General features: G+C 32.5%; 1 protein-coding gene across 2 annotated transcripts in view; it reads right to left on the bottom strand.

Moving 5' to 3' along the window:
- The window catches only part of LOC114324317 (rab5 GDP/GTP exchange factor), a 117,175-nt gene that overhangs the window by 36,113 nt on the left and 67,016 nt on the right, over window positions 1-14,046 (bottom strand). Inside the window, exons 3-4 of one of the 2 annotated variants that reach the window (XM_028272122.2) lie at window positions 9,090-9,201; window positions 2,211-2,393 (exon numbers count right to left, since the gene is read on the bottom strand). In XM_028272122.2, coding sequence (XP_028127923.1) covers window positions 2,211-2,393; window positions 9,090-9,183 — 277 coding nt within the window. In that variant the 5' untranslated portion in view covers window positions 9,184-9,201. Of the gene's footprint in view, window positions 1-2,210; window positions 2,394-9,089; window positions 9,240-14,046 lie in introns of those variants that run through there. The other variant, XM_028272121.2, reaches the window with a different exon arrangement.

The following is a 14,046-nucleotide window of genomic DNA, read 5'->3' as shown; positions in this document are numbered from 1 at the left end:
AACGATTTTTTTTTTAGATAATTTGGGTTATTCTGAGCAAAAAAGGTCTCTTGTGATTTTTCTCTAAAATTGATTGTACTCGAGTTATATGGCCATTTTCGCATTTTTCAAATTATAAATCGCGTATAATTCGTCAAACATCAAATTTAGAAAAAAATCACAGGAGACATTTTTGCTCAGAATGTCCCAAATTATCTAAAAAAATTTGTTCGAAGTGAAAAAAATATTTTTGTGAATTTGTTTAAAAAAAATTGTTTAAACAATTTTTCGACCACGTCACCGCCCGGCACCCTGTGGATATGTTATAAGGCCCTCGTTTTGAGTAAGTTTTTGCAAAAAAATGGAATCGGAATAATTTCACTAACGGGGGCGACGATACATCCTGGACTATAGCGCTAATTGTTAATAATTAAAAATAACAGCTTTCTAATAAGATAATGACAAAAATCTCTTCAGGACCTTAAAGAAGGGATTTGAACCTTGATTTGGTGACTTTTTGAATTTCATAATAATAATGTTTAATCGAGTTATTAAGCCTTGAAAATGGCCATTTTCGCATTTTTCAAATTTTTAATCGCATATAACTCGACACCAATCAATTTTAGAAAAAAATGACAAGAGTTTTTTTGCTCAGAATAAGACAATTTATCTAAAAAAAAATTTGTTCGAAATGAAAAAATTATTTTTGTGAATTTGTTTTAAAAAAAATTGTTTAAAAAATTTTTCGACCACGGCACCGCCCGGCACCCTGTGGATATGTTATAAGGACCTCTTTTTGAGTAAGTTTGTGCAAAAAAATCGAATCGGAATAATTTCGCTAGCGGGGGCGATGATACTACCCGGCCTATTCCTTTCTTCTCCTTTATTAACCTTCTCATAATCATAATACAGGGCAAGATCGCCGGAAGAAGAGGCTCATGCCGAAGAAGAACATCCTGGCTCTGAAGAGCTGCCGTAGACAATGTTATTATTACCAATATGATTGGTAATGGTAATATATTGGTCTGTTTTGTCGAACCCTTAGAGTTCCAGGCGATATGCAGGGATCTTGAGAAATAGTGGCATGTATCTTAGCTTGTATTATATATCCCTCCCAGATCAGAAAACAGTTCTACACCTTTGTCACCCACACAGTGATTTTTATGGTACTTCCACATACTATAACAACTTCCAATTATTCTAATATAATTGACAACTTTTAAATAAACACACAACTGCTTTTCTAAGCCCTAGATATCACATATAAAGGGTTTGATAACGTTTATTAAGTTGTCTGTATTATGTGTAATGTGGTTTGCCTACTTCCTCCATTACAATATTTTAACATTTACATCAAGTCTATTTCCATTTTTACAGACTATCTACCACAGTGGGAACGACTGTTTTTATTGTTATTAATTTAACAAATTTTACAATAAATACCACAAAACAACAGGGAAATTATAACTTCCTGTGGAACTGTCATTCTTGTCATGTCACCATTCAGAATTTCCGTTATCAAAATCACTTGCTTCCATACAGTCATGATGTGAACTTGTCAGATAGAGCTCATTGGTACCTCGGGCGAAAAACATTGGATATCTTAATCATCCATGTTATAATTCACATCTTAGTCATATGTTCCGATGACGGATCAATTGTAAAGGGTTTTTACCCTGTTATTTTTACTTTGGTGGCTTGCATGTAGATTCTAAGTGAGTATAACCTATAAAATTTTTTTTAACCTTAGTCAACATTTCAAATACTTTGCATTATTTTATCTGGTTGTACACATTTTAGGATTGCACTGATGATGATCGGTCAACCGATTGAAAACTAGTTCTGTTTTTGATGTAGCCCTGTATAGGGATTTTAACAAATATACCTTTTATAAAGGATTTTATGGTTTTGGCAATATGATTGATTGCCTTGTTCTATACCTAAACAAATAGAAACTGAAAGAATAAGTGGAGAGTCAAATATTGAGTATCAAAATATCAGGTAGGAAAAGAGATCAATGGATTCGTAATCAAACCAAAGCAAAATATGTTTTAGCTTAATTACAAAACTGAGATCTTAGGTCAGATAAAATAAAAGATACCCAGAATGATCTTGATCTAGTTTTGTTTAGGTACTGTTTCCGTCAAATTATAATGAACAATAAATATCATTAATGTGCCTTTAATGTTCAAACTTATTGTTTTTACTCAAAAATACACAAAAAAACTTACCTTTTACATTTGACGACTTTCTAAAGACAGGTAAGCTCTTCAGATACTTGTTCTTCTTATCTGTTTGTTGTCTCTTTTTCTCTTCGAACTTTGAGAACCCGGGCACTTGCGATCTGGACTGGTCTGTTGTTTTCTTCTGTCGCTCGATATCCATATGGTTTCGGTAACATGCTGAACAGTATCCTACAAGAATTCACATACATTAATCAAGTGATAACAAGGACAGACGGAAGCGATATAATTTTTTTGTAAAGTACATAATATCAGAAAATGCGTCAATGTCTGATAATAGTAGACATTTATAACAAATCATAATACTAATTCATTTGTCTGGTTGTAAATGTTACACATAACGAAACTTATATGGAAACATCTGATATTTCTTATTATTTCAAACCAACATACGAAGTCAAACAATTTATTTTAAAACAATTTTATCACCCACACATAAAAATTTAAAAGGCAAGCCGCACACCAAAGAAACATGAAACGAAAAACATGAAACATGAAACGTGAAACATTTTTCATGAAAATAAAACACTGCTAAACAAATCTCAAAGTCCACCTACCAATGAAACGAGTGTGATCATGCTCATGACACATTTTTATTTTCGGAGAATTTCATAAATGGCCGGACGTATATTTGTTTAGCAGTGTTTTATTTCCATGAAACGTAATTTACGTTTCATGTTTCTTTGATGTGCCTAAGGCAAGCCGCACACCAAAGAAACATGAAACGTAAAACATGAAACATGAAACGTATAACACGTTTCAGGAAAATAAAACACAGGTAAACAAATTTTGAAGTCCGCCTACCAATGAAACGAGTGTGATTCATGCTCATAAAACATTTTTATTTTCGGAGAGTTTCATAAATGGCCGGACGTCTATTTGTTTAGCAGTGTTTTATTTCCATGAAACGTGATTTACGTTTTATGTTTCTTTGATGTGCGGCCTCCTAAGGCAAGCCGTACACCAAAGAAACATGAAACAAAAAACATGAAGCATGAAACGAAAAACATGTTTCATGAAAAGAAAACACTACTAAACAAATCTCAAAGTCCGCCTACCAATGAAACGAGTGTGATTCATGCTCATGACACATTTTTATTTTCGGAGAGTTTCATAAATGGCCGGACATATATTTGTTTCTTCTTCTTCTTTAAGTTTATTTCCATGAAACGTAATTTACGTTTCATGTTTCTTTGATGTGCTTAGAAAGCAATAAAGTTTTGAAAGAAAAAAATTTACAAAGTTACAAATTTATAAAAAAATTTACATTTATAAAGTCAATAGCATAAGAAATGTCAATAAAAAATAAATAATGATTAAATTGTTTTTATTTATTTATGGTTTTTTAGTCAGTGTTACCACTTCTAGTCCTTATGCCAGCTTCAATTTGCGTGAGCTTGCTCCCAATCAATTTGGCTACATTTTGCTGTTTTAGGTTGTTCCATTCTTCAAGAGCAGCTTTTACTAGCCGTGCGGTGTTTTGTAGATTATCCCTGCGAGCTTTAATTTAGTTTAAGCATATCCCACAAATGGTCTATAGGGTTGAAGTCGGGTGAGCAACTAGGCCAATCCAGATCAATTATATCTTCTGCTTCAAGCTTAGATTGCTTCAAAGAAGTCTAAAGTCACGCTATTGGTATGTGGAGGTGCATTGTCATGCATGCAAATTAAATATTTTGCCATTGCACCTCTGCATCTAAGCCATTGCACCAGAGCCTAACTACTAGTACTCGAACCAATTCAACATACCTGCTAGTTATTAAAGTTGGTAATTCGAATACATAAACTAATGGGTTAGCCTCACAACGACTTGATCTGATACCAAAGAACTTTGTTTTTAGTTCATTCTTTCACGGTTTTTGCTCTAAATTTTAAAGAACCGCTTGGATTGACATGAAATTTGGCATACGTATAGCTTACATGTCAAAGAAAAAAAGTGATATTGTGCCGATGTGTGCTTTTTCCATAGGGGTGATTTTCACCCCCTCTTGGGGGTGAAAAAATATATGTCCAAAATAAGTCCGGAAATGGGTAAACTGACTAATTTTAAGTAACTTTTGTTCTATAGAGCTTTTTCGCCAAGTCAACACTTTTCCAGTTATTTGCGAGTGAATATGTTAATTTTTCAACAAAATAACCAAATTTTTAGACGGTTTTTCGCAAGTAACTCAAAAAGTAAGTATTTTGTCGAAAAAACCGTTCTTAGCAAAAATATAGCTTATAAAAAAGTAAAAAAAAAATGGTGTACGCGTTAGGTCTCTCGATCTCGTAGAACTAGAGTTATAGCCAATGAAAAATAGATTCATATTCTCCAAATTTCAAATTGAATATTTTGACGTAAAATATTTAAAAAATTAAGCACTTTTTGGGGAAAACCCATTATAACTTTTTGAAAGTGTTTAAAAAAAGCTTTATTTCTGTTTTTACAAAAAGCTTCTAGCATTAAATTTAAGCAAGTTACGCTCAAAATAAAGTTGGTCCCTTTTGTTTTTGCAAAAAAAAAATCGGGAAGACCACCCCCTAATTAGCAACTTAGATAGAATTAATCGTTACCGCTCCACAAATTATTTTACTTATGTTGTGTTTATATGATCTGTAAGTTTCATCGATTCAAAGTGCTTATTTTTGAACAAATTTGGTTTCAAATTAAAATTTTTAAAAATTTAAATTTTGAAAAATATGCTTTTCTTCAAAATAACTTAAAAATTGTTAGAGACACCAAAAATTTGAAAAACAAAAAAAGTCATATTTGCTTTTATGAATATCATGTACTTTTTGTTTTTCTGTTAGACAAAAATTGATTAAGATTTGGTGTTTCTAAATTTGCATACATTCGCGATCAGTGACTCGTTCAACCCCTTTTAACTAGAGCCCTTTCAATAATAAGGACTTTGAACCGACTAAACTTACAGATCATATAAACAGTATATACACGAGTCAAGAAACTTGTGAAGTCGTAACGATTAAGTTCATTTAAGATACTAATTATTAGGGGGTGATTTTCTCGATTTTTTTACCAAAACCAAAAGGGACTAATTTTATTTTGAGTGTAACTTTTTTAATTTTGATGCTAGAAATTTTTTTTATAAAACAAAAATGAAGCTTTTTTTAAACACTTAAATAAGTTGTAATGAGTTTTCCCCGAAATGTGCTTCATTTTTGGTTATTTCACGTTAAAGTATTCCATTTGGAATTTGACGAATATGAACCTATTTTTCATTAGCTATAACGCTGCTTCTACTAGGTGTAGATACGTGATATATACACGATTTTTTTAAATTTTTTACAGGCTATATTTTTGCTAAGAATGTTTATTTGACAAAATACTTACTATTTGAGTTATTTGCGAAAAACTATCTAAAAGCGTGGTTATTTTGTTGAAAAAATGAACATATTCACTGCCAAATAACTCGAAAAGTATTGACTTAGTGAAAAAACTCTATAGAACAAAAGTTACTTAAAATTAGCCAGTTTATCCATTTCCTGACTTTCTTTGGACGAATATTTTTTCACCCCAAGAGGGGGTGAAAACCACCTCCAAGGCAAAAGCACATATCGGCACAATATCACTTTTTTCTTTGACTTGTTAGCTATGTGTATGCCACATTTCATGTCAATCCAAGCGGTTCTTTAAAATTTGCAATATTTTACCGTTAAATAACGGACTATTTGTTCCTGAATATCACACAGAAATTGCGAAGATAACGATTTTCGTCTGTAGTCGTTGATGAAACCATATTTTGGAGTTGTTTCAAGCAAAATCAAATGGTTCGACCGCATGCAAAGATATTTATCTGGATTACAAAGTATCAATTTTTTATTCCAAACCCCAAAATACAAATACGAATAAAATGTCAAATCAATTATTTGTTGAAATTTTTCACTTTTGATAAAGCTTTGAAAATCTAGAAGCACGACAAGAAATATCATTCAATTCATTTATTTATCTAAAACAATCTTTGCCAGCATCGACTTTGAGATGGGACTATGATCCTCATTTAAAATGCTATTTATTATGATTTATTCATTAATCATTATTTATTTTATGATTTCAATAAAATGACTCTTAGTAACATATCTTTAATTATCAGTTTCCTAGAGTTAATGACCTAATATGATCTGTGTTTAATATCTACAGGTATTTCCAGTTTCAAATCGAATGTTATACAAACTGATAAAATAATTTAAATACCTAAATGCCATTAAACTATCTTAACTAAACAAAAACATGTAAAATGCTATGGAGGTTGTTAGCAATAAACTAATGGGTTTGAAAAATGCAAGAAAAGGTTTCAAACTACCAAGATAGTCTTTAAACAATTCTTGAATATTCAGAAGACCAGAAGCTGAAATATAAAGGAAATAATTTCGGCTCCACTTGGAAGAAAAACAGTATTAGGAAAAGAGGTCGAAGTGCAGTTGGTTCAGTATTAGTTCACATAACCTACGAAAAATTAATTAACTCATTCATTTGAAGCTAACACGGCAGGAATAAGCTGGTTGGGCGCTTTCTTAAGGCGCCATAGTACACCTCTATCACTTGGACACCAACTGACACTTCCTTGTCTACAGTTATGAGTTATGATGGGCTTCAACGAAAAAAAAAACGTAGAAGAGTTTTTTTTATAATTTGGAAACCAAATATAAGAAATTTAGTTTTTCTCCGCATAAAGTTTTCAATGTGGATGAAATTGGATTGTCAATTGTCCAGAGCAAAGTTACATAAGTCGTAGAAATTAAAGGAAAACGACAATTAACTAGTTTTGATGGGAAATAAGCCACAGTTTTACTAAAAAAATGATTTTATTAACGTTTCGACGCCAAAATCGAGTGTCGTTGTCAAAATACAAAAAATATTAATTAATTAAACAAAAATGTTGTCGCTTAGTAAAAAAATTCTTCTAATAATTTATTTAATCTGACTCATTTATATCGGCAATTAATCGGCAAAAAGTAGAAGACTTTAAAATGATATTGCCAATATTTATGAGTTGCGTTCCTGGGACGACTTTACTGAAAGATAGTTCATTCGATTACATGAAATCAACCCCAACTCAAGAATATCCGTCACAAAAAAATCATAACATGTGAAGGAGTAAAGAAACAAACGCTCATATGGTATTCATTGATCTTGAGAAAGCATATGATAGATTCTGTGGTGGGCACTCAATAAGAAAGGAGTCCCTGATGAATATGTAAAGATTGTGAGGGATATGTATGAGGGAGTAACGACTAGTGTTAGGACAGGTGTGGGAGAGACTGATAGATTTCATGTGAAAGTAGGATTGCACCAAGGCTCGGTGCGTAGTCGGTATTTATTCTCATTAGTTTTGGACCAGATAACAGCGAAACTACAGGGTAACATTCCATGGTGCTTAATGTATGCTGATGATGTCGTGTTAATAGGAAATAGTAAAAGAGACTTAGAACAAAAACTGGAACAGTGGAGGCAAGCTCTGGAGGAAAAAGGTTGAAAATTTAGTAGGACAAAAACAGAGTATTTGGAGTGTTCATTTAAAGATGGAGTTACTACAAATAAAATGGTATCTTTGAATGGTGAACTGATTGTAAAAAGCAATAGTTTTAAGTACCTGGGATCGGTATTACAGAGTAATGGAGAAATAGACGGAGATGCATGCAGTAGAATTAGGGCTGGATGGATGAAGTGGAAAGAAGCGAGTGGTGTGTTGTGTGATAGAAAAATTCCAATGATGCTGAAGGGAAAATTATATAAAACAGCCATAAGACCGGCTATGATGTACGGACCTGAATGTTGGGCAGTGAAAAAGAAAGAGGAACAACGAATGCATGTGGCGGAAATGAGAATGCTTAGATGGATGAGTGCAGTGAAAAAGAAAGATAAAATTAGAAATGACTATATTAGGGGAAGTCTAGGTGTGGCACCAATTGATGCCAAAATGAGAGAGCATAGGTTAAGATGGTTTGGTCATGTTCAACGTCGAGACGTTAATCACCCAATACGAAGAACAGCTAAAGTGCTGATTCCTCGAAGGAGTAGGAGAGGAAGACCAAAGAAGACCTGGGGGGAGACGATAAGGCAGGACATGTTGGTAAACGGGATTAACATTGATATGACCCAAGATAAAATTGTGTGGAGAAATGCAATTAGGGAAGCCGACCCCGCATAGGGATAAGGCAAAGAGAATGATGATGTTCAATTCAAGTATATGTTCAATTTCACATAATCATCATGAAAGAGAAAAAAATATTTGGAAAAAATCAAAATGGGGGCCCAAATTTTGACTTTCTCCTCTATTATATAAATTATTTAAAAAAAACTGCTGATCTTTTTGGGGATATCTCATACCAACAGTGAAACACCGACTATAAAATAAAAATCAATTATAGAATGGAATAGATAGATATGGAAACAAAGATACTTAACAGAATGTTTGGTGGACAAGTAGTTGAGGGAGAATCGACAAGAAAGGTTCGGACATCTATAAAGAATGCAAAGTAAAAGAAAAGTCAAGAGTATTGGTTAGAGAATACCCGAGGGGAAGAATAGAGGAAGACCAAGAAAGAAATGTAGAGATAGAAGGATTCGAAGATAAAGCAAAAAAATAAATGAAGATGGGCAGGTCATGTGGTATGATCACCAAACGACAGGTGAACTAGAAGATTATTGCAATGGCGACCGCGGGCGGATAAACAAAACAGAGGTCGACCAGCAACGCGCCGTGAACTGAATGATGGTAGCTCAAGATAGGAAGACATGGAGAAACTTAGAGGAGACCTACATATGTTTAACAGTGGACAGTAATGGCTAGATTATGATGAATGTACCTAAAAGGCCTATTACCGCTATACATACATACAAAAATCAATTCATAAAGGGCTACTCACCGTTCCAGTCTGCATTTCCATAAAATCCACATCCGCTCTTACACTTCAAATCAGCCTGCTTGATCCTCAAGGATGGCTGCTTGGTTGCGTACATGATGTATTTGTACGACCTCTGTAATGTTAACACCGGCATTTTAAAGATTATAGAATTAAACCTACTAAAAAATTAACTACAAAATAAGAATAGTCTGTTTGCTACGAGAGAAAATCTGCTCTCAGTAGGCACGATTTTTTTATATTTTCTCCATCATTCCCAAAAATTCCACAGTGGTGTGTGAAACTTTAGATTCCTCGAATATTTTCTTTCCAAAGCGATATGTAGTGATATTTTCCCAGCAATTAAGTTCCTCAGGGAACTTATCGTGGGGGAACGAAGCTGTGGTCGTGGGCGCACAGGTTGAGTTCTTTCATCAGCATCTGTACCAATGGAAATTGAGGGTATTTGAGGTGTGGGAAGGTGACAACTTCGGATCCTTGGGATTTGTTGACCAAGTTGCTGCAATTGACAGTTGCAAAAATACTGCTACTTTCACCAGGATCAGCCATTTGTTTTAAACTTGACGGAAATGATTTTAGCCCACAGCGTGGAGAATGGTACAGGAACAATTTTGAACACTAAAGACGTTGAAATATGTTGAAAGAACGAATTCTTCGAACTGATAAATAATTATTAATAAATTGTCGGCGGTTTGGGTTGAAAAAAAAATACGTTGTTAGTACTCGATAAGAGTGGAACTTGTAGACTGAGTGTAGCTAGAGATCGAAGTTGTTTATATAACAACAAGATTATCAATTATCATTTGTTTGGATATATACTGACATGAGCGCACCGTGGGATCATCAATACTAGGAAAAATGAACAAAATATTAAGTAATGTATAAAATACAAATTTATTTATTTAGCTTAGGTATGGCATTTCGAAACATTTATGAGACTAAAATAAGGGGTACCGCCGTTAAGGTAGGCTAAATGCCATGACTTCCACAATTCAATTTTTTTTTCACTTTTTTACGTATTATGTAATTAAAAAAAAACTCAGCACAATTTTAGTCCACCCCTCCTCATATCACAAAAAAGTATTTTTTTCGTTTTAATTTTTTTTTTCGGAGGGTGCAATCATTTTCAAAAGTTTCAAAAAATTCGCACACATAGTTGAGGCTTAAAAAAAGATCTATTTTTGTGGACCCGTAGGTTAAGTAGGTATTGGGACCGTGCAAGTTCGGAAGCGACACCTATTTCTATGCTCTGCAACTTTATTCGCACTTTTAATTATATTGGCCAATTATACACACACCGGCAAAATTAGCAGAACACCTTAAAAATGGGACATGTTTGATGTCTCGAATTTTATAAACATGTTGTCTGATTTGAGTGATTATTTTAGTACGTTATAGCCATATTCTTTAAGAATATCGGTGTAATAATATTATGCTATTAATATGTAATAATATATTATAAAGTATGCTAAATTTGTAGTTACTCGAGCGTTATGGGGATCTATTGGATTGTGAAGAGTGGGTGCTAAAACCAAAAAAAGTTAAGTTAAGTTTTCCATAAAGTGTGGGACTCTCCATTTTTTAATTTAATTTTCCATTTCCACCAATCGTTTTTTCGTATGCTAGAATATTCCACAGGGTGTTCCGAACTTTAAGAAAAAAACACAGTATGATTGGAACACCCGGTATAAAATGATATTTACCTGTCTAGCAACAATATTATTACAACGATATTCTTAAATAATAAGGCTATAACATACTAAAAGAATCACTCAAATCGGACCACTGGTTTATGAAATTCGAGACATCAAACATGTCCCATTTTTAAGGTGTTCGGCTAATTTTGCCGGTGTGTGTATTAGTCTTGGTTACTGGATAATTGGCAAGGCCATAGTCCAAAAAAATAATAAGAAGAAAAAATAAGATTCAGGTTATGTTATTAAAACGTAAACAATTGTATGTAGTAAATAAAATTAGTTATTAAAATGCAGTACTACAAGCAAAATACAATTAATTAAAGGGCCTAGCCGGGTAAGATGGTGAAAAGTGCCCCCAACTCAATTTAAATTCCATATAGGTCACTTTTTAGCACATATAGAGGAACTCACTTTCTGAAATTTTTAGCTCCCTAGGTGGTCACGTGACCCCCCTAGAGCCTAATTAGGCTTTTTATGTTTTTATTTTTTATCTCAGCCGCGCCAAGAGCTAGCCAAAAACTTTATTTAAAAAAGTTGTAAGTTTCAAAAAGATCTATATGAAAAAATTTTTTTTTTATTTTTTGGCGGGAAATTCGAATTTTTAGAACAATTTTAAACTTTTAAATAACTCTGAAAAAAAAACTAAGAAACTCGTTTTTACTAAAATCAACTATAATGTGTATTTTTACACAATATTTCACCCTGAATTTTTTCAGATTTTTAAAATTGGTGAAACGTACCTTTAAAAATAAAAAACCGCATTTTTTCGGTTTTTTTTTTTCGTTTTTTGATACAATTTTATACATATTTTTCAAAAAAGTAACACCGTCACTAGAATAGGTAAAAAAAATGAAAAATAATTGGGGTTTGCTTAATAAAATTTTTTTGGAACGCCATCCATTTTCGTGATACAGGGCATTGAAGAAAACAAAATTTTACACATTTTTTACGATTTTGCCGAAACTACTGGCAACATTGCAATACAATTTGGCAGGTTTTAAGAGGTAGTTATTGTGCATTTTTTGACATACAATTAAGAATTTTATATTCATCATTGGCGCGCATACGGGTAATGGTCTGAATTTTTAAAGAAAAAAAGATGGTACGCCACTGACATATTTCAAATTAACAATCATTTTTGAATTCCTCGTTCCATTTGTGACAAAAAATCTATCTTCCCATTTTTTCATACGAAGCGCCGTTTTGTTGCAAAAAATAAAATATCTGAACGCTTCCAAAGTATTCGAATTAATTTTTATAATGGATGTACGAGTTTATGTATGTATAATAAATATGTAGAAACTACTAGAAGTTCGAATGCTTTGTAAGGATTAAAATCTTTTATTTTTTGAATAAAAATGGCGCGTCGTATGAAAAAATAAGAAGATAGATTTTTTGTCACAAATTGAACGACGAATTCAAAAACTATTGTTAATTTAAAATATGTCAGTGGCGTACTATCTTAATTCTTTAAAAAGTTCAGACATTACCCCTATGCGCGCCAATGATGAATATCAAATCCTTAATTGTATGTCAAAACATGCACAATAATTACCTGTTAAAACCCGCCAAGTTTTATTACAGTGTTGCCAGTAGTTTCAGCAAAATCGTAAAAAATGTGTAAAATTTTGTTTTCTTCAACGCCCTGTATCTTGAAAATGGATGGCGTTACAAAAAAAATTTATAAAGCAAACCCCAATTATTTTTCAGTTTTTTACCTATCCTAGTGACGGTGTTACCTTTTTTGAAAAATATGTATAAAATTGTATCAAAAAACGAAAAAAAAAACCGAAAAAATGCGGTTTTTTATTTTTAAAGGTACGTTTCACCAATTTTAAAAATCTGAAAAAATTCAGAGTGAAAGATTGTGCAAAAATACACGTTATAATTGATTTTCGTAAAAACGAGTGTTTTAGTTTTTTTTTCAGAGTTATTTAAAAGTTTAAAATTGTTCTAAAAATTCCAATTTCCCGCCAAAAAATAAAAAAAAAATTTTTCGTATAGATCTTTTTGAAACTTACAACTTTTTTAAATAAAGTTTTTGGTTAGCTCTTGATGCGGCTGAGATAAAAAATAAAAACCTGTAAAGCCTAATTAGGCTCTAGGAGGGTCACGTGACCACCTAGGGGGCTAAAAATTTCAGAAAGTGAGTTCCTCTATATGTGCTAAAAAGTGGCCTATATGGAATTTAAATCGAGTTGGGGGCACTTTTCACCATCTTACCCGGCTAGGCCCTTTACCTTTATACAGGGTGTCCCGAAAAGATTGGTCAAAAATTATACCACAGATTCTGGGGTCAAAAATAAGTTGATTGAACCTCACTTACCTATATACAATAGTGTACACAAAAAAAGTTACAGCCCTTTGAAATTACAAAATGAAAATCGATTTTTTTTCATATATCGAAAACTCTTCGAGATTTTTTATTGAAAATAGACATGTGGCATTCTTATGGCAGTAACATCTTATAAAAAAATTAAAGTGAAATTTGTGCACCCCATAAAAATTTTAAGGGGGTTTTGATCCTTTAAACCTCCCCAAACTTTTGTGTACGTTCCAATTAAATTATTATTGTGGCACCATTAGTTAAACACAATGTTTTTAAAACTTTTTTGCCTCTTAGTACTTTTTCGATAAGCCAGTTTTTATCGACATATTTTGAATATTTGTCGAATCCACCACATATTTGTATATGGTTAAGTACGATTATAGAGACCTGTTAATAATCTGAAAATTTATTTATAATTTGCATTTTTACGTATATTTTGAAAAAGAAGCCACATCTCGATAAAAGGTGACTTGTCAAAAAAAGACTAAGAGGCAAAAAAGTTTTAGAAACACTGTGTTTAACTAATGGTACCACAATAATAGTTTAATTGGAACGTACACAAACGTTTGGGGGCTTTAAAGGAACAAAACCCCCATAAAATTTTTATGTAAATATATTAAAAAAGAAGCCGCATCTCGATAAAAACTGGATTATCGAAAAAATACTAAGAGGCAAATAAGTTTTAAAAACGTTGTGTTTAACTAATGGTATTACAATAATGAATTCATTGGAACGTACACAAAAGTTTGGGGGGTTTAAGGAAACAAAACCCACATAAAATTTTTATGGGGCGGACAAACTTCACTATAATTTTGTTTTAAGATGTTCGTGCCACAAGAATGATACATGTCCATTTTCAATAAAAAATTTCTAATAGTTTTCGATATATTGAAAAAAATCGATTTTCATTTTTTAACTTTAAAGGGCTGTAACT

This window comes from Diabrotica virgifera, chromosome 9, assembly GCF_917563875.1.
Source record: "Diabrotica virgifera virgifera chromosome 9, PGI_DIABVI_V3a".
In the NCBI taxonomy this organism is placed as follows: domain Eukaryota; kingdom Metazoa; phylum Arthropoda; class Insecta; order Coleoptera; family Chrysomelidae; genus Diabrotica; species Diabrotica virgifera.
This window is presented reverse-complemented; position numbering and strand designations above follow the sequence as displayed.